This window comes from Nuphar pumila, chromosome 12 (assembly GCF_984573655.1).
Source record: "Nuphar pumila chromosome 12, dmNupPumi1.hap1.1, whole genome shotgun sequence".
Classification (NCBI taxonomy): domain Eukaryota; kingdom Viridiplantae; phylum Streptophyta; class Magnoliopsida; order Nymphaeales; family Nymphaeaceae; genus Nuphar; species Nuphar pumila.
In genome coordinates, this window is record NC_143260.1 from 97453097 (window position 1) to 97475262 (window position 22166).

The 22166-nt window shown below is 36.5% G+C and overlaps 1 protein-coding gene across 4 annotated transcripts in view; it reads left to right on the top strand.

Moving 5' to 3' along the window:
• LOC149821257 (uncharacterized) overlaps positions 1-22166 on the top strand; it is a 107076-nt gene that overhangs the window by 79171 nt on the left and 5739 nt on the right. For all 4 annotated transcript variants that reach the window (XM_089981685.1, XM_089981684.1, XM_089981686.1 and 1 more), the window contains exons 12-13: positions 11969-12247; positions 12459-13091. In XM_089981685.1, coding sequence (XP_089837811.1) covers positions 11969-12247; positions 12459-13091 — 912 coding nt within the window. The remainder of the gene's footprint in view (positions 1-11968; positions 12248-12458; positions 13092-22166) is intronic.

Consider the following 22166-nt stretch of genomic DNA (forward strand, 5'->3'; position numbering starts at 1 on the left):
GAAAAATTGGAAAATAAGTTTTTGAATGTAAAAAAGACTAAATGGATCAGATCTTAATCCAAATAAAGTTCAAGAGTAAGTAACAATCTTGAATTCAAATGAGAATTCAGAAGATTCCAATATCCAAACATGTAAGCCCGAAAGTAAATTTGGATCTTAATTTAGGATCGAAATCCCTTAATAATGGGTCGGATTCGGATAAGAAGTCCACCCGAATCCAGTTCATTCGAACTCCCATCCCACAGGGGCTCATCTGCCAATTTTGAATGAGAATTGTCTGTTTCGGTAATTTCTCATCTCCTTAGCCACAATAAAAGGAGATACCCGCTTCCCCAAATGCTCAAAAACCCTAATCGCCGTTGCTCCTCTTCTTCATCTCTTCCCTTTATCCTCGTAGTCGCTGGGAGAAGATGACCACTCGGTTCAAGAAGAATCACAAGAGGGGTCATGTGAGCGTCGGGCACAGCCGGATCGGGAAGCACCGAAAGCACCCCTGAGGCCGCTGTAACGCCGGAGGCCTGCATCACCACCGAATCCTCTTCGACAAGTGCCACCCTGGGTACTTCGGCAAGGTCGGTATGCGCTACTTCCACAAGCTCAGGAACAAGTTCTACTGCCACATCGTCAACATTGACAAGCTATGGTCCCTCCTCTCGGCGGATGCCAAAAAATGGACCAAAATGACCCTGGGTGCATTGACCGCACCCAGGGTCGGGTTGATCGCACCGGGTGCCTCACCCACACCTGCGTCGCATCACATTGACGTGGGTGCGACACATGTCTGGCCGAATCCATGTGACATAGGTTGAAACTGACTTGCATTGCATGCGCAATGTCTGACCTGATAATAGACAAGTATATTAATGATTCGATAAGTTGCTTATAAGGAGTTGAATCATCTAACTCCGTCTTCAATTCTCATTTTTGTATTTATCACTTCAGGAGTATCAACATATTTTGTGTCAGAAATTCTCAAACGCTCAACAATATCAGCTGCAAACTTGATTTGATGCAAAATGTACCCTCTTGGCAAGTAGGCTACTTCAATTCCTAAAAGATATCTCAAAAAACCAAGGTCAGTCATATCAAAAGATTTTTTAAGCATAATTTTATTTTTTTTTAATTTTCTTCTGATTAGTTTCAGTGATGATCATATCATCAACATACAAAAGGGAAATTATAAGTGAGGTACTTGTAGATCTTACAAAAAGAGCAGTATAAGTGTAACACAATTTAAGTCAAAGGTTCAACACAATATCACTAAACCGATCATACCATGCTTTAGGGGATTGTTTAAGCCCATACAAAGCTTTTTGAAGACGAAGAACCATCCTATTTTCAATAGTCAAACCAGGGGGAGGATCCATGTACACCATTTAAATTTTTATTTAAGAATACATTCTTAACGTCTAACTGATATATAGGCCATTTTCTAATGGATGCTACTGCAACTACAACCCTAACTGTGGTTATGCGAGCTACTGACGCAAATGTTTCTTTATGATTATTTTATATTCTTCAGAGTATCCTTTTGTAACTAATCTTGTTTTATATCGTTCTAGGGACCTGTCACTTTTTGTTTTGATTTTAAGACCCATCTACGCCTTATTGTCTTCTTTCCCTTGGGAAGAGGTTGAATTGCCCAAGTATGGGCCTTGTATAATGCATCTAATTCTATTTTCATGGCTTCAACCCATTCTTATATGTTTTTAGCTTCGTTGTAGTTAGATGGTTCATGATATGGATGAATTGCTAGAAGACAATGCCTATAGTTTGAAGAAGGATTCATAAGAGACAATTCTATTTGGAGGCCTATGTATTCGTTTAGATCTTCTAACACTAGTTTTTTTAAAATTTCTTGATTGATTTCATCTTTCAAAATCACATGGATGCTTCTCATTGTCTTGTTTAGAGTATTGAGTTGATTCTCTTTCTTCACTTGAGTCATTAATAGACTCAAAATTAACAATGTCATTATCATCAACAATTTCATTATTTGATTTAGGTAACAAATCAAATAAGAAGGCATACTTGGATTCTTCCTTAGCTTTTTCAAAATCAAATCTATTTTCATTTTCAAGAAAAGTAACATTTCTAGAAACATAAAGTTTATCATTTGTTGATCATAACATCGATAGCCTTTTTGATTTTTGACATATCCAAGAAAAACATATTTTATAACTTTAGGAGAGAGTTTGTTATATTTTTCAAGAAGTACAAAACATTTACATCCAAATACCCTTAGCCTTTTCAATTCGGGAGAAATTTTAAAAAGTTTTTCAGTATGAGATTTGTTTTCCAACGTTTGAGAAGGTATTCTATTTATTATATATACGCGGTGAGGGCGGCTTCGTCCAATTATTTTTTTTTGGATTTTTTTTTGAAATAAGTAGGGTTCTAGTAGTTTCAATAATGTGACAATGCTTTCTTTCGGAAATACCACTTTTTTTTGGGGGGGGGGTCCTAGCACAAGATCTTTTATGTACAGTACCATGAGTTTTTAGATATAATTGAAATTCATTTGAAAGAAACTCTCCCCTGAATCAGAGCGGAAGACTTTAATATTTGTTTTAAATTGATTTTTAACAAGATTATGAAAGTTTTTAAAACACGAAAAGACTTTAGATTTGAGTTCAAGGATGTATATCCAAGTATGTCTACTAAAATCATCTATTAATGTAACACAATATGAATAACCACCTTTTGACATAATGGGAGCGAGACCCATACATCCGAATGCACTAATTAAAAAATTTGATTAGACAAGGAGTCTAGATCCAAAAGGCATATTTTGCATTTTTTCAAGTATACAATCTTCACTTACAAAATCTTTATCTTTATAAAATTTTTCAATAAATGGAAAACAAGATAATTTGGATATACTTGGGTGTCCTAATCTTTTATGCCAAAGATCTAAATTAATGTCTTTGACATGATTACAAAGAGTTTTTGGGTAAACATAAGAAATCTATATAGTAAAGATCTCTTCTATAACCTTGCTCAATCAGCTTCCCTGACCGGGGATCTTGCACCCAACAAGCCTTAGATGAGAAGAATACTTTACATCCATAATCAGAAATTTGAAAAACTGAAAAAAATTTTAAGTCTAATTTTGGAATAACCCTCACATTTGGAATAAAAAAGTTTTTTGAGATATTGCCGAGGTTTCTACTTTTAACTTTTAAAGAAGTATCATCGGCGATTGATACACATAAAATATGAATTAGTGTAATCAGATAAAAGAGACTTATTATGAGTCATGTAAAAAGAGGCTCTCGAATCCAAAATCCAAGAAGACTTACCTGTAGGAAAAGAGGAGGAGATGACGACGTTGTATGTAGGAGTGACTTTAAGAATTTGCGAGACGGCCTCTGCTATTTGGGCAATGGTCAAATCATTGAAGCTGTTCCTTTTCTTTGATTCTTCAGGTTCTTCACTTATGGCGGCCACTTTCTTAAACGTGGGACAATCCGGTCTTATATGCCCCGGTTCTTTATAATGATGACAAATGATTTTACCTTTGTATCCTTCTTTATCTCCTCCCCCATTATGTCATTCTTTATTGAATTTTCTTTTAGAGTGAGGTGGTTTATATGTTTTTACAAAATTTTCGAGTCTTGATACGACAAAAACCTCATCATTAGACTTGTGTATTCCAAGTCTTGTTTCGTCTTGGCAAATTTGAGCAAGCGGCTCACTTATAAAAGGATTCAAAGTCCTATGAAGCATGGAGCACCTAACTTGCTCAAATTCCGTTCGGAAACTATAAAGAAAAGAGAAAAGATTTTATCTTTCTAATTGTGACCTTATTTCAATAGCCGAACCTTCTCATTTTGGTTCTAACATAGCTAGTTCATTCCAAATGGGAGATAAAATACTATAAAAGTCTCTTATACTTTTATCTCTTTGTTTGGTATTACGTACCTTGTCTTGAAGATAATATAGCCAAGGCATATCTTTTTGGATGAAGGTACTCTTTAGAAAAATCCATGCATCACATGCCCTTTTAAACTTGATGATGTTGGTGGCGATTTTGAACTCTATGGTATTCATGAACCATGAGAGAATTTGAGCATTGTTAGCTTCCCAATCTTCAAACTTGTTTTGATATTCTTGCAAAGCTTTCTCTTTTTCTTCTTCGGATAGAACTTTGACTTGATCTTCTTTTCTTGTCAATTTGAGTTGAGGTTCATTAGTGGTTTCACTAACAAAATCTCATACTTTTTACCTTTGATGTGATTATCCATAGCGGTTGCCCACATTAAATAATTGTTTTTATTGAGCTTGTAGGAGATCACAAAGGCAACATCTCTTTCTCCCATAACGAAGGATTCTTGTGTAGAAGGCTTGGATGAAGACTAAAGATGAAGAGTATAACCACAAGTAGGATAATCCAAAGATAGCTTTCAAGCTCTGACACAATGCCAACAAACGGCTACACAAGTGCACAAATAAAATATGGTCTCTAATGGACCAATAACAATCTCATAAAAGAGATACAAAAATATGAAACCCACAAGATCACAAAAACATATAGCTCACAAGAGCATAGAAAAAGGATTTTGTATTAATACTCATCAAATGCTTTTGTAAAGCATACACATACAAGGGGAGGTGAGGCTCTATTTTTAGAGCCTCACATTACATAAAGGGAGGCAGTCCATAAGTCATTGGACTGACCTCCCTGAACCGAGATGATGATCTTCCAAACACGAACTGAGATTCGAAATGATGTCTTAACAAGACATTTAAGCATAACACTTAAGAAGGGTATAAAAGGAAACAAAAAGGAATAAAAATATTATTTTATTGAACAAGGAGAAAGCAATGCTTAAGAAACATTTTACATGCATTACAAGAGGGGCTATACCCCTATATATACACAATATGAGAGAGGGAGAGAATGAGGGACTCACTAGAGTCGTTGGACTCAGTCCAACGACTCTAAATAGAGCCGTTAGACTATAGTCCAATGACTCTATTGGTAGTCAAGTCTTAACTAAGACTTGACTAGTTATGTCATTAGTTTAAATTGAACTAGATGACAAAATACAAAAAACAGAAAAAGAAAAAATATTATTTATATATATAATAATAATAATATAATAATAATATTATATATATATATATATATATATATAAATTTACAAGTTTACATTTTAACACCCCCCCCTCAAACTTATGGTATAATGAACGAAAGTTTGTCTAAGAGAAAGTGAAATCGGGGAGCAACGAGAGGCTTTGTAAGGAAGTTTGCTAACTGATATTCTGAAGTAACATATGACAGATCAATTGTCCCATGTAGATATTCCTCTCTGACGTAGTGACAATCTATTTCGATGTGTTTGGTGCGTTCGTGGAATGTTCTGTTACTTGCAATGTAGATCACACTTTTTGTTGTCACAACACATCTGTGAAGCTTTTGTTGCTTTAGCTCCCATGTCATCAAGCAGTAGTCAGAGCCAAACTACTTTCATGGTCGTGGTTGCCATGACTTTGTATTCAACTTCAGTGGATGATAAAGATACCTTCTGCTGCTTTTTGCACCTCTACGAGATTAATGATTCACCTAAAAAGACATAAAAACCAATGGTCAAGTGTTTGTTATTGGGATCACCTCTCCAATCGGCATCAGTATATGCAAGTAAATCAAGAGAGGAGGAAGAAGACAAGAAAAGTCCTCGTGAAAGAGATGACTGAATGTATCTGATAATACGCATGACTGCTCTCATATGAACAGAAGTAGGAGCATGTTGAAACTGACTTGCTGTGTGAACAACATGTGGTATATCTGGTCTGGTAATTGATAGATAGGAAAATGCCCTGACAAGCTGTCTGTAAGGAGTAGGATCGACAAAAAGTTCTCCATCATCAATCTTCATTTGTCTGTAAGGAGTAGGATCAACAAGTTCTCTATCATCAATCTTCATTTTAACATTAACAACTTCTGGAGTGTCTACTTTCTTATCATCAGTAATACCAGACCTGGAAACAATGTCAAAAGCAAATTTAGTCTGAGATAATAAATATCCTTTAGGAGAAGAAGTAACTTCAATGCCTAAAAAATATCTCAATAAGCCTAAATCAGTCATTTCAAAATGAGATTTAAGAAGTGTTTTGATCGTTTCAACTCCCTGTTTATCGCTTTCAGTGATGATCATATCATCCACATAAAGAAAAAGTACAATGATTCCTGCATCAGAATTCTTAATAAACAAAACAGTGTTAGTTAAACAAAATTGAAAACCAATATCAATCATAACACGACTAAATCTATCAAGCTTTTGGTGCTTAGTTAAGTCTATAAAAGGCTTTTTGTAAGTGATGGGCTTTACCCTTAGGAATACTTAGACCAGGAGGGGGTTCTATGTATACTTTTTTAATTAGCTTTCCATTTAAAAAGGCATTTTTGACATCCATTTGAAAAATGAACCATTTCTTGATAGAGGCTAAGGCAATTAAGGTTCTGACAGTTGTCATATGAGCTACATGAGCAAAGGTTTCTTCATAATCAATGCCATATTCTTGGGCATAACCTTTGGCTACTAATCGGGCTTTATATCTTTCAAGAGTGCCATCACTCTTGGTTTTAATTTTATAAACCCATTGACATCCTATAGTTTTCTTCCCTGGAGGAAGATCTTGAATACTCCATGTAGAAGCCTTTTCTAGTGCATCTAATTCAACTTTCATGGCTTCTATCCATTTGACATCATTTTTTTCTTTGAGATACGTAAATGGTTCTTCGTATGAGTGAATTAATGCAATGACTGCCCTATATGTAGGTGAGAAGGACTCGTATGACACAAACTTTCATGGAGGCCTCGAGACTCAGGATGATCGTCTAGTTGGAATGTCAGAGTATTTTTCAAGTGCACATGGAGGATTAGACCCTTGTCGCTTGGAATATTGGATACTAGTGTCTCTATGAACTTCTTCATTGTCAACATTATGATGAAGATCAATAATTCCTTGATCATTATCAAAGTTATAGTCAAGATCATATTCATCAGATTTTGATGTCAGATCTAACAAAAAAGAGTACTCAGTGTCTTCCTTTGGTTTTTCAAAAATCAAAGAAGCTCTCCTTTTCGAGAAAGGAAACATTTCTAGACACATATAATCTATTATTTTTGAAGACAAAACACCTATAACCTTTCTGATTTTCAGCATATCCTAGAAAGGCACGGGGAATCACACGAGAGAAAGTTTATCATTTTTGTCGGTAAATATGAAACATTTTCACCAAAATATTCTTAGTCTAGAGTAGTCTGAAGAAACGTTCATAAGTTTTTCAATGAGAGCGATATTTTGTAAAGAAGAGGATGACATCCTATTGATAAGATAGGTAGCAGTTAAGGCAACTTCTGCCCAAAAGTCTTTCGGGACTTGATTTGCTATTAATAAAGTCCTAGTGGTTTCCATAATATGATGATGTTTACGTTCTGCCAGCTCATTTTATTGAGGTGTATAAGGACAAGATCTTTGATGTGTGATGCCATGTGACTTAAGATAATTTTTAAAATCTGTGGATAAAAACTCTCCTCCTGAATCTGTGCGAAAAATGGTAATATCATTTTGAAACTTGTTTTTAACTATATTATGTAATGTTTGAAAGTATGAAAATATTTCAGACTTATGTTTAAGAAAGTAAATCCACGTATGTCGAGAGAAATCATCGACGAAAATAACATAGTAAGCAAATCCTCCTTTAGAAATTACTGGTGCAGGACCCCAAACATCCGAGTGTACTAATTCAAGTGGTCTTTAAGAGAAAAAAGTTCTGTTCTGAAATGATAATCTTTTCATTTTGCTAGGAGTACAATCTTTACAGTCAAATGATTCAGAGTTACAAAATTTCCCTAGATTTGAAAAAAGTTGGATTTTGGCTATATGTGGGTGGCAAGTCTCTTATGCTACAATTCCAACTCAATTTTCTGAATATTATAGCAAAAAACATTCTTCGGCATTTTCAAAAAATCCATGTAATAGAGTCATTCTGTATGGCCTTCCCCAATCAGCTTGCCTGACTGGCGATCCTATACCCAACAACTATGAGAAGAAAATAAAATATTACACCCATAGTTAGAAATTTGAGATACAGATAGAAGATTTAAATTCAATTTGGGAACATATCTAATTTCTGGAATAAAAAATTTCTTTGTTTTACAAATTTTTTTCAAAATTTCCTATTCCTTCTGTTTCAAGAAGTCCCATTGGCTGTAAAGACCTTTGACACACTTGTTTTGTTTTTAACATATTCGGATAAACTTTGATTATTTGTGGTCATATGAAAAGATGCACCAGAGTCAAGGAGCCGAGAAATTTTACCTGGATCGAAAAAAGATGAGGCTGCTGTGCCGATTGAAGCTTCAGATGAAGAAAAGACACTTTTGTTGGACCATGGAAATTGGTGCATCTTGATCTTTGGGCTTCGATCCAGCAATTGTAGCTCTTTTCTCTCTCAGCTCCTTAAGTTTGGGACATTGTGGCCTGTAGTGTCCTTGTTCATGACAATGATGACAAATAACTTTCTTCTTGTCATAGTCACCATTTTGACGATTAAAGTGAGGAGGTCTATAAGATCGAACATGATTCTTTGGTCTAGACACAATTAGAACAAAATCATCTTCAGTTTTAGAAGAACCTTTCCGGAGACTATTTTCTTTCATTGTTAATTCTTCAATAGTTTCAACAATAGAAGGAATTTTTCCTCGGTGAAAGAGGGGCCGATTTAGTGGTTTTAAATTCCGGCCTCAATCCAGTTATAAACTGGTAAAAATGTTCAGCATCGAGTTGCTTCTGACGAAGCTCGATGTCTTCGGCACAATTCCACTTTGGTTCTAAAAGGAAAAGTTCTTCCCAAAGTTCGGACAAACCATTGTAATATTCACGAATTGTTTTGTATCCTTGGGTCATCATTCAAACTTTTTCTTGGATACTGCACACGTGTGCAATATCTTTAAGGGAATATATATTTTTAAGGTATTCCCATGCCTTAGATATTCTCCACTCTTTCTATTTTTTCTCGTAAGAGGCTAGAGCCTTGATTTTCTCTTCTTCCGATAGAGGAACCTCTTTATCTCCCTCCTTTTTAGTAAGATATAACTTAGGTTCCGAATCAAAACCATCCACAATCCCCCATAGGCCTTTTCCCCATATACCCATGTTATATAGTTTGTATCGCTCAATTTCATTGGCATGACGGTGACTTTATCATTGTCATCCATCGATTACAAGGAGAGAGAAAGAATAGGGATAGAAGAGAAACAAGAAGAGAAGTGAGAAAAATAAAGAGATACAATACAACAAGATGTGGAATCTTTCCCAACGAAGTGATAAAACACTTCTCTTCAAGTGGCGAACACTTTTGCAAACAAGCACGGAAATCGAGGCATCTTTTCTTAAGGTCTAATACTTCCACCGCTCTAATACCATGAAATGAGATGATGATCTTCCAAACACGAACTGAGATTCGAAATGATGTCTTAACATAACCCTTAAGCTATGTCACATGGGTGTGGGTGCGGGTGCGGGGGTGCGGCAAAATAAAAAATAAAAAAACACACACACACACACATATATATATATATATATATATATATATATATATATATATATATATATATATATATATATATATATATATATATATATATAAAGGGGGGTCCGCGGGTCCCGCTGTGCGGTCAGCAGGCAAGCAGCCCCCCCCACCCCCACCCCCACCCCCACCCCCACCCCCACCCCCACCCCAAGATATTTTTTTAAATTCCGCACCCATTTCATAGGGCAATTTTTAACAAAAAATCCAAAAAATGGACCAAAATGACCCTGGGTGCGTTGACCGCACCCAGGGTCGGGTTGACTGCACTGGGTGCCACACCCGCATCGCGTTGACGCGGGTCTATGACATAGCCCTTAAGAAGGGTATAAAAGGAAACAAAAAGGAATAAAAATATTCTTTTATTGAACAAGGAGAAAGCAATGCTTAAGAAGCATTTTACATGCATTACAAGAGGGGCTGTACCCCTATATATATACACTATGAGAGAGGGAGAGATTGAGGGACTCAATAGAGTCGTTGGACTCTAGTCCAACGACTCTATTGCTAGTCAAGTCTTAACTAAGATTTGACTAGTTATGTCATTCTAGTTCAAATTGAGCTAGATGACAAAATACAAAAACAGAAAAAAATTACAGAAAAAGGAAAAATATTATATATATATATATATATATATATATATATATATATATATATACACACACACACAAGTTTACATTTTAACACTCCCAACAGTCATGTTGACTTTAACAATTAAAAATAACAAAAAAGAAAGACTTTTCAGTCCCTAATGGACTGTACTAAAATACATTATACGAAATGACCAGAATACCCCTAATATTACATATATTTATAAATATACGTTTATCAATGAATATGTACACATTAATTTAACATAGACGTTAGAAGCATGCTTTCTCAAAAGCATGGGATGTCTTGCATTTCAAATGTGGTGAGAACCATGCTATGCCCCATGATTCCTACATGCTTTTCTTGAGCTTTCGTACACTTTCCCTAAATTGGGAATAATGATTCTTGATCTTGCCAATTTAGTTCCTAAACCATAAGATAATAGTTTGAAATAATAGGCCATTTTATTTTTTAATTGTTAAAAGGAAACATTAGAACATGTTTTAAAAAATAATGCATAGTAATAACTAATTAGAGTTAAAACCAGAGTTGCCTGTCGAGGAAGCAAGACCGGAAGCGGGAAAAGGCACTTTCAAAATTTTAGGTAGCGGGAAGCATGGGACAACTTAAAAGCGAACCAAGAATCATCTCGGAAGCGACCTAGAAAGCGAGGGTTTCCCAATTTTTTTGTGCGCTTCCTAGCACGTTTCAGAAGTGCGACGTTTCGTGCTTTCAAAACACGCTTCGTGGAAAAGCGCTTCCCCACTCCCTATGGTGCTTTCGATAACTCTGGTTAAAACTATTGGAGAGTAAAATCACTTGATCATTTTACATTAGTTTCCTCCTTTTTTGCTCTTCTTTGGGCATCCAATAATATCTATGTTCATTCTTTTATGTAAAAACTCTACTGGTTTCATGAATGCTAATGTTTCACCTAAGCATTCATGAAAAGAAAAATGGAAACATAGAAATAAATATCAATGTCGGCTATATCTTGGCAAGGCAAGTCTTAGTGACAATTTCGGTATTTGATAAATCTCTGGAAAATCTCCACACTTAGAAAATAAAAGATATAAAAATATCAGAAAGAAATAAAAAGTTTATGTTTAGAGTATAAAATACACATGTATAAAGTATAATAAAACAAGTATTCCATGATGCTAGAACCTTGTTCAGAGATGTTTTTGCATGTATCGACCTAGATTTACATGCTAAATTGGAATTCTGAGCCTTCCAAAAGCTAGGTGATCCAACTATAAGGAAACAGGTAGTCTGATACAACATTTCTCCCATGACTAGTCTCTGTTTTATAATTTTATTTTATATTTGTACTGGAGAAATATTGATTTAAACCATGACATTATTGTTGACTTTCACTTGTCTGGGAAATGATCCCAAATGAAAAGGTATGGAAACTATAGTTGTAAAACACAATCAAATTTATGGAAGCATTGGTTTATGCATTCCTCCTGGTCTCGACTCTAAGTATAATTTTTTTGCTATTTTTTTCTGAGAACCACCTATGCTTCCTAATAAAAAGGTGAAATGATTTTTCATGGTCTCTGTTCTTTCATGGCTAGAGAACTGACACAGGGTGTTCCATGTAAATACTATGGCAGATGATATCCCAAACTCTGTGCAATATCTGCCAGGCTTCCTCCAAGCAGCACAGGGACAAAAATAAAGGAGAAAATGTCATTTTATGTTTCCTGTAAATGACTTATAAGCACTAGTCTTTCAAGAATTCCAACATCATTTGTGGGTTTTATTTTGCAGTATTCAAGAGCTAACTCAGCAGAAGAAAAGAGGAATCTCTTTGCAGTGTTTTTTGACTATATTTTGCACAAACTGAATGAAATCTCCTTGTCTACTGGAGGTTCATTTTATAGTGATGATGAGATTCAGCCTCTGGCGATGATGCTTCATCTGGTAGATGGGCCTGAAGCTTTTTATATGGCAATCAAGCATGGAGTGGATGGCATAGGAGGGCTCTTAAGAAGATCCATATCTTCAGCTATGTCTACTTATCACATCTTTGGTCATTTAAATGCTACTGTAAGTTCTATTATTGGGCATGCAATTAGTCAAAATTATATCCTCATTTTTTCTTGGGTTTTGAAAAATTTTCTTTGATTCTGATAGAGTTTTTGGTTGTTCTGTTCAATATGTTATCTAATTGGCTGTCTTCTCAGAATTAGCTTTAAACTGGGAGATTATATTACGAGTTTATGACACTATTATATTAATTGATCCTTTTTTTTTGCAGCTGTTGGAGAATATCACAACTGAGTTTGATTCAGTGATAAGCATGGTTACACATTTAGATGGAGAGTTCTTAGATATGATGCAAACTACAAAAGTTTTCAAGTCTTTTGAAAGCATTCATGATACCGTTACTGATGCTGATGTTGACTTGGCAAAAGTCAGGCTTTCTTGGGCTACTCTGCATTCCCTTCTTCACTCAAAAAGGACTGCATACCGTCAAAATGGTTATACATGGCTTATTGAACTGCTTGTTTCTGATATCATTAGTGATAATGAGACGAGCAGTATCTGGATGAACATGAAAAAGTTGCAGCAACAACTTGAAATGCTAGTAATCCAGGACCCTTCTACCTGGAATGCAGTTCCTTTGACAACATGGATCTTGTGTGGGCTACTGAAGTCGAAATATAACTATATTAGATGGGGTTTCCTTTTTGTTCTGGAGAAATTTCTTATGCGATGTCAGCTGTTGTTAAATAAAAACAATTTGCAGCATGTAGATGGTGAGGGGGTAATGGACGATGATCTGGGCAATGAAAGTTTAGAGAAATCACATGCAGTCATAGGTGTTATGAATAGTGCTCTACTCCAGGTGGTTTCTATTAACGAAACTGATCGTATCAATGTGTTGAAGGTAATGTTTGCTTTCTTCGACATTCCTACATTTCCTTATTTGTTCCTTTGAAACATACTAGCTGTATACAATTGTTATTACTTTTTTCTCCTTTGAGTTTCATATGAATATTAGCTTTGTAGTATTGGCAGGTTCAATGCACACATAAATACAACAACAACAACTACGCCTTCATCCCAAAACAATTGGGGTCGGCGATATGAACCAACAAAGCAAATCATTCTGGATCTTCCACATGAATCCTTCTCCTCCATTCATTTCTATCCAATGCCATGTCCTCGGTGAGGTTCAAAGCATTCATATCCTTTCCTATCACCTCCATCCATGTCTTCCTAGGCCTACCCCGACCTCTTATAACTAATATATTTTCCCATTTCTCCATCCTTCTAACTGGAGCATCATTAGGCCTTCGTCGAATATGTCCAAACCACCGTAAACGATTCTCTCTCATCTTATTTTCAATGGGTGCAACGCCTACCTTCTTACGTATCTCCTAGTTCTGAATCTTATCTTTTATTGTATTTCCACACATCCATCTAAGCATACGCATCTAAGCTACACTCATTTTTTGAATATGATGTCTTTTGGCAGCCCAACATTCCGTACTATATAGTAAAGCGGGCTTAATAGTCGTCCTATAAAACTTTCCCTTCAACCGCAATGGCATTCTACCTCCCAATGGTTATAAATAGCTATATTTAAAAAAGACTAAAAAATAAAAATAAAAATAAAAGAAAAGAAAAAAGAAAAGAAAATTAGCCCGTATAGGCTGACCCCTATTACAATATGAAATTATTGAAATACCCCTAATGGGTATTTCAGTTTATATCCAAAAAAATAAATATATATACATATATACGTATATCTGATATTTATATATATATATATCAATACAACATATTTTAACACTCTCCCTCGAACTTACAGTGAGATCACCGAAAGTTCGTTAAGAAGAAAAAAAGTGAGGTAGAGGGAGAGCTTTGTTGAAGAAGTCCACAATCTGAAATTCGGATGGAACATATGGTAAATGAATCGTCCCTTCAAGTGTTCTTCCCGAACATAGTGACAATCCATTTCGATGTGCTTTGTTCATTCATAAAATGTATGATTATTGGCTATATATTGTGAACACCCCAAATTCTTGTAAATATTCCCCTTTTGCCCCTGACCCCATTTTCTGAGAAAAAAAAAATTTGTAGCACTTGTGAGTATTCTGCTTAATGATGTACATTCATTTTAATTTTGGAAATTTCAGCATTGAGCTTTAAATGGGTTTTCATTCAATTGATTTAAGGATATTGTACCTTTACTGAAGAATTTCTTTGCAATTTGTAGAATATCTACATATAAAAATTAATAAGTTTTTGACTTTTAGTGTAGGTGTGACCGTAACCTAAATGGGCTTCCTTTCAATTGATTGAAGGGTATTGTAGCTGTACTGAAGAATTTCTTTGCAATTTACTTAATATCTTCATACCTCCTGTGATAATCATATCGTCCATATAGAGAAGCAAAATGACTATACTTGCATCAAAAGACCTAATAAACAATGCAGTGTCAGTGTAGCAAGATTTAAAACCTAGTTGAACCATCACATTGCTAAAGCGATAATACCAAGCCTTATTGCTTGTTTTATATCATACAAGGATTTTTGCAAACAAAGAACTTTCCCATGTGCCAACCCTAATCCGAGAGGAGGTTCCACGTAGACTTCTTTGTTAAGAAAAGTAATTTTAACATCCATTTGAAATATGGGTCATTTTCTAATAGATGCTATAGTGATGAGTGTAGCATCCTCATAACCCTCCATTAAAAGGGTTTCATACCCCTTTAGCCTGGCCAAAAATAGGGAACGCCACCTATGTGGGCCCCACAAAGCCCAACTGCCCTAGCCATCTCGGTTCCTGAATCTGGGTCTACCCGATCTGTATCAGATTGGGACATTTCTTGCACCATGTTTACTCTGTTAAAATACATGTAACTCATATATATATATATATATGTAATTGTCTAAAATACCTGATAGGGGTATTTTAGTCATTTCACAAGTACCCGATAGGGGTACTTGTTATTCTTCTTTTATTTTCCCTTTTCTTTTTTGTAATTTATATTTTTTATTTTTATGTTTTTTGCTCACATAAAAGGGGCCCCACCATGGAGTCGATGGGGCCCCCAACGGTCACATTTGTGACCGTTGGGGGCTCCCAACGACTACATGGGGAGCCCCTAGGTGGCTCTCCTTTTAAGGCCTTATGGCCATCCCCCCTCTCCTTTTGTGTATATATAGGGGTGTACCCCTCTTGTATTCTTCACTCTTGAGAGCTCTCTCTCTTTTTCAATAAGAGACATTTATATTTTTATGGTGTGTTGTCTCTTGTGGGTTTGGGTGTTAGCCCTTTTGTTTGTTCATTAGTGAATGTTGTAAGTGCTTAATGCACTCTTAGCTTTTTCGCATATTCATTACATGGTATCAGAGCCTTGTGTATGCTCTTCTTCTTAATATAGCTAGTTGAGTAGTTATATTATTGGTTTTTGTATATCTCTTCGTTTGTTCTCTTGTGAGTGATTAAATGGAAGGGGAACAAAAGATTGATCTCTCCTTCAAGCTCAATGGCTCCAACTACATGATGTGGGCCGCCGTCATGGAGAACAACCTCAAAGGTAAAAAACTTTGGGGATATGTTATGGGCACCATTCCGGAACCACAACTCCAACTCACTAAGATGGATGGTGATCAAGAGAAAACTCTTGAAGGAAATGCTCGCATGAAGGCCATTGAAGATCTCCAATCTAAAGTGAAAGATTGGGAAAGTAAGCATGCGAAGATTCTTGCTTGGTTCATGAACAATGTGGAGCTCAAAATTTGCGCCAACATTGCTAAGTTTCGGATGACTAATGAAGCATGGTTCTTTATGAAAGGTATGTTTACTCAAAAAGACCTTGCTCGTCAATTCTTTCTTCAAAAAAAAAATCCGGACTATCAAGCAAGGAGAAATGAGTGTAAGAGACTACTATAGCACTCTTGGACCCTTATGGGATGAGTTATCTTTACTAGAACCAAAGTGGGTTTCTAGTGTGGATGTAGAACTAAGAAGAGAACAAATGGAAAAAGAACACTTTTTCTAATTTCTATACGGGCTTAGGCCCGAATATGAACAAGTTAGATCTTCCCTTCTTCATAGATCTAAGCCTCTTCCCTTGGAAGATGCCATAGCCGAAATATGTCAAGAAGAAACTCGTCTTGGCATATGATTAAAGGAGGAGATGATGTTTTGGCCGTATCTAAACCCGACAATCATGTAAAAACCTATAAGCCTCCACACTTTGGAAGGAAAAATAATTATAATGGCAACTATAGAAAAGCCATTTGCCATCATTGCCAAGAACCGGGTCACATAAGACCTAATTGCCCTAAGTTGAATGAAGCACCTAAAAACAAGGTTGCCTCCGTTGAAGAAGCTACTCAAAAGAAGGAGGAAACTATCAAAGGGAAGGAGTCTTTTTCTCTTGCCCAACTATCGGAAGCACTTCAAACTCTACTCAAGATTCCATCAACCTCGGGTGCCGCCATAGCTTCTTCCTCTCCTCCAGGTATGTCTTCTTGGATCCTTGATTCTGGAGCTTCTTTTCATATGACTCCTCTTGAAAATGAGCTTTCCGATTTGTGTAATAACTCTAAAAACTCCTATGTTTCAACCGCCGATGGTACATCTTTACAAGTAAAAAGTTTTGGAACCTTAAATTTTTCTAAAGATTTCTTTGTGCCAAGCGTGAGAGTAGTACCTCAACTTGATTTAAATCTCCTCTATGTTGCTTAAATATGTGATCATGGATGTGAAATCTCCTTCTCAACTACAGATTGCTCTATACAGGATCTCCGGTCCGGGAAGTAGATTGGGCAAGGCCATAGGAGGGGAGATCTCTATTACATGAGCAACTTGAAACTTCCCACCAACTCTTTTTGTAACCATGTCCAAGATAAAAATATTGAAATTTGGCATCAAAGACTTGGACATCCAAGTTTCTCAAAAATGTACTCCTTTCCATTTGGAAAGAAATTTTGTAATGAGAAACATTTTGTTTGCAAGAGTTGTATTTTTGGCAAAATGAAATCCACCCCGTTTCCAAATCGAACCTTTGTGTCCAAAAGACCTTTTGAGTTAGTCCATTCCGACGTTTGGGGTCCTTCCCCGGTCATGTCTAAAGGAGGATACTCCTATTACGTTACTTTCATTGATGACTACACTAGATATGTGTGGATCTACTTTCTCAATTTAAAATCCGAAGTCTTTGACTTCTTCAAAAAATTTCATATGATAGTCAAAAATCAATTTTCAAGTAATATCTTTGCTCTTAGATCCGATTCAGGTGGAGAATATCTATCAAATGAATTTCAAAATTATTTAGAAATAAATGGAATTTGTCATCAAAGATCGTGTCCTAGGACTCCTCTACAAAATGGTTTAGCCGAAAGAAAGCATAGACACATCATGGAAACCACTAGGACACTCCTTATTTCCAAAGAAATTCCAAAGAGTTTTTGGGTCGAAGCGGCCTTAACCTCAACTTACTTGATAAATAGAATGATATCTTAATCCTTACAAAATACATCTCCATGTGAAAAACTATTTGAAAGAACACCCGATTTCAATAGATTAAGAATTTTCGGGTGTAAATGTTTTGTCCTTACTCATAAAAGAGACAAATTATCTCCTAAAGCTATTGAATGTGTTTTCTTAGGATATGGAGAAAATCAAAAGGGTTTTAGATGTTTTGACTTGAAAAATAACAAACTCTATGTATCCAAAGATGTAATCTTTTTGGAAAATGAAAATGGTTTTATGAAAACTAAAGATATTGACGAAAGTGAATATGCTTTCTTATTTGATCTTCTTTCCCAAGAAGATGAGACTCCTCAAGAAGAGGAAATCTCTAATGAGTCGTTGAATGACCTAGAGGATGTTCCTCTTGGCAATATTGAAGATGAAAGTGATAGACCAATCCAAACCTATGTTAGGCGTGGTCAACAAGCTCAAATGAGCGCCTTAGAAAAATACTCTCAAGGGTCCAACATAGAAGAAACTTCTTTAAGGAGATCCGGCCGAATCTCCAATCCTCCTAATAGGTTTGTTTCCTATGAGTCCCTAACTCCAAGATATAGAGCATGTCTAATTGCATTACACTCATTTCATGAACCTTCACATTATAATGAAGCCAAAAACATTCCCCAATGGGCTGAAGCCATGGACTTAGAACTTAGTGCCCTTGAAAAGGCAAAAACTTGAGAAACAACTTCATTACCCACTGGAAAGAGATCGATTGGATGTAGATGGGTCTTCAAAATTAAAACTAAAAGTGATTGTTCATTAGAACGCTATAAAGCCCGATTAGTAGCAAAAGGATATGCTAAGGAATATGGTATAGATTATGAAGAAACTTTTGCACCCGTAGCTAGGATGACCAGTGTTAGGACTCTTATCGCCGTGGCATCAGTCAAAAAATGGCCTATCTATCAAGTAGATGTTAAGAATGCTTTCCTAAATGGCGAATTAAATGAAGAAGTTTATATGGATCCTCCACCAGGAGTGTGTATTGGTAAAGATAAAATTCTCAAACTTAAGAAGGCATTATATGGTTTAAAACAAGCCCCAAAGGCTTGGCATGATAGATTTAGTAATGTAATGATAAGTTTGAATTTTCGTTCATGTTATACTGACACTGCTTTGTTTGTGAAAAGTGCAGGGTATTCAGTAGTTATTTTACTACTTTATGTTGATGATATGATCATCACTGGAAGTGATGAGCAAGGCATTAATGATATTAAGAAGGTTTTGAAAGAAAATTTTGACATGTCTGACCTTGGTTTCTTAAGATATTTTTTAGGGATTGAAGTAGCGTACTCTCCTCGAGGGTACATTCTCTCTCAGATGAAACTTGCTGCTGACATCTGTTCCAAATCTGGTATCTCCGATGATAAGAAGACAGAAACCCCAGAAGTCATCAATGCAAAATTAAGGTTGGAAGATGGAACACCTCTCGAGGATCCTACTCCCTACCGACAACTTGTTGGGTCTCTAACCAACTTATCCACCACTCGGCCAGACATAGCTCATGCCGTTCACTCAGTCAGTCAGTTTCAACATGCTCCTACAACCGTGCACATGAGTGCAGTCTTAAGGATCGTCAGATATATCAAAAACACCATAACTAAGGGAGTTTTTCTTTCCTCTGCCTCATCACTTGATTTAATTGCTTATACTGATGCTGATTGGGGAGGAAATCCCAATGACCGGGTCTCAACTACGGGATTTTGTGTTTTCTTAGGTGACTATGATTTCTTGGAGATGCAAGAAACAATACAAAGTATCCTTGTCCTCAACGGAAGCGGAATATCGTGCTATGACCACTACAACCATGAAACTTGTGTGGCTAAGAAGTCTCCTCAGTAATATGGGCATTGTCATCTCCACTCCTTCGAAGATGTGTTGTGACAACAAAAGCGCAATCTATATTGCAAGCAATCACACCTTCCATGAGCGTACTAAGCATATTGAGATGGACTGTCATTACGTACGTGATGAATACCTAAGAGGAACCATAGCACTACCTTACGTCACATCTGAGTACCAGTTGGCGGACTTCTTCACTAAGGCCCTTGCTGCTCCTCGTTTTTTGTTTCTCCTTAACAAGCTTTCAGTTATATCCCCGTAAAGCTTGAGGGAGGGTGTTAAAATACATGTAACTCATATATATATATATATGTAATTGTCTAAAATACCCGATAGGGGTACTTGTTATTCTTCTTTTATTTTCCCTTTTCTTTTTTGTAATTTATATTTTTTATTTTTATGTTTTTTGCTCACACAAAAGGGGCCCCACCATGGAGTCGATGGGGCCCCCAACGACTACATGGGGAGCTCCTAGGTGGCTCTCCTTTTAAGGCCTTATGGCCATCCCCCCTCTCCTTCATTTGTGTATATATAGGGGTGAACCCCTCTTGTATTCTTCACTCTTGAGAGCTCTCTCTCTTTTTCAATAAGAGACATTTATATTTTTATGGTGTGTTGTCTCTTGTGGGTTTGGGTGTTAACCCTTTTGTTTGTTCATTAGTGAATGTTGTAAGTGCTTAATGCACTCTTAGTTTTTCCGCATATTTCATTACATACTCTACTCTTTTTGAGCTATTTTCTTTGGATTTTGTTTGTAGAGCCTTATCTTTTTATGTGTGGATATTTTCAAAACCCAATTCAGTCCCACTATTTAGATATTCGAATCCCCACACACATACCATGAACAAAAGTTTGGGTATATTGGTGAACTAAAGTTTAAGTATATCTGACCGGAAGAAGAAACTACATCCAATAGAACCTGTTGATGTGGCCCTTCACAAGGAGTCATAGGAAACCTGGTTTTCAAAATTTTGAATTTGTTTGTTGGCTGCTATCATTTGGACTCTTGCTCGCTTCTAGAACCCAAACCGGATGGTCAAAGATGCAAAGAAGGATACTCGGTTGGATCCTCCTAAGAACTCTGGATTATCCAACACATATTTGAGATCTATCAATGTGGATAAAAAATCCAAGTTCTAAACCAGCACCTAGGGTGTGGGTTGACCCCACCAGTAGGTGCTCAGAAAATGCCCAAGGCCAGTATGTTCCACTGCCAGAAGGCAATTTGGATGGTCATGGACTAGAGATGGTCCAACCCAAGGTTGAGGATTTGTATAGCTAGGTGGAGGGTCTAGAGACAACAAAAAAGGAAGAGAGAGAAGTTCAGATAGTGTCCCGGTCCATGAATAAGGGAAAGAAAGTCCTACGAGCCACCATTGTCAGGCCCACATATCAAGACTTAGAAGATGAGAATGTTGCCCTAAGGCTCGTGATCCAAGAAATGCAGCAAAGAATGGCAGATAATGAGATTCAAGCCAAGATTGCTTGTGGATCCCAATTTCTGAAAACAACAAGAGGGTTTTCCAAAAGAAAATAAAAAAATAATCAAAAACTGTATCCGAATTTGAGAGTTGTGGGGTACACTGCAAATTGCGCACCTTTCCTCCTCAATTGAGTAGGGACCATCCGTACCAAGAGCTCAAAATTTGCAATATGGGTCTTCAGTTTGCAAGTGCACGTACCCCGTACACCGATCCTAGAAAGAAAAACGAGCTTGATGGCATAAGCCACCAACACCAATATCGAGGCTAAAGAAAGGGATAGAAACACACAATATATGAAGGTTAGGGAGTTATATACTTATAAAATAAATAAAATAAACATGAAAATAAAATTGAATCTCACCTTGGGCTTAGGTAGCCCTTTCCTACGTTGATGACAAGCACGATGGAACTAAATCAGCACTCCGACTAGTCGCGGGCTCCGATGGATGGGTAAGATAGGTGATCTGAGTCTTATGCTAGGGTAAGTGAGCTTAGTTAACCTAGGTTTATTGGGTTTAGTGATGTAGAGATTTTGGCAAAGTGTAGGTGTAACTAGAACTCAAAAGTTTTCGACTCTTAGAATAGGTGTGAGGTGTACCAGGATAGGGTGTGAACGTGCATGGCTATTATATTCATTAGTATATTTGTTTAACCAAGCAGTTCTGATCCTGTTGTTGCTCTAACCACGGTTACCGAAAGCTAGGTGTTTTCAATCTTGTTTCTCATGCTATGGTAGGTATGCTTGCAAGGACATGTTTTCATAATGGGAATTGCACTTCATTAATTAATAAATTGTGAGTCCTATGTAGGGGAACTGTCGCTGATGGGTTGGCTATCTCTTGCTGTAACGACCCCAACTCATCTCCGTTGAAAAGTGATTTTTATTATTGTTTTTTAAAACAATTGCGAAAGCCAAACCCCAAGGATCCGTGGCCTCTCAGACTTGACAACTTTCAAACCACAAGGGATCTCTACATTGAACCATCCAAACAAAAACAATCAACTTTATTATTCAACAATCAAAATCTGAAAACAGAATTAAAATAAAGTATAAAATCACTAAGCCACACTGTCAAAAAAACACAGAAGTAAGTCATGCAGTCTCGTAGGCTTCCTATGGCAGTCGTCCTCATCACTGAGAT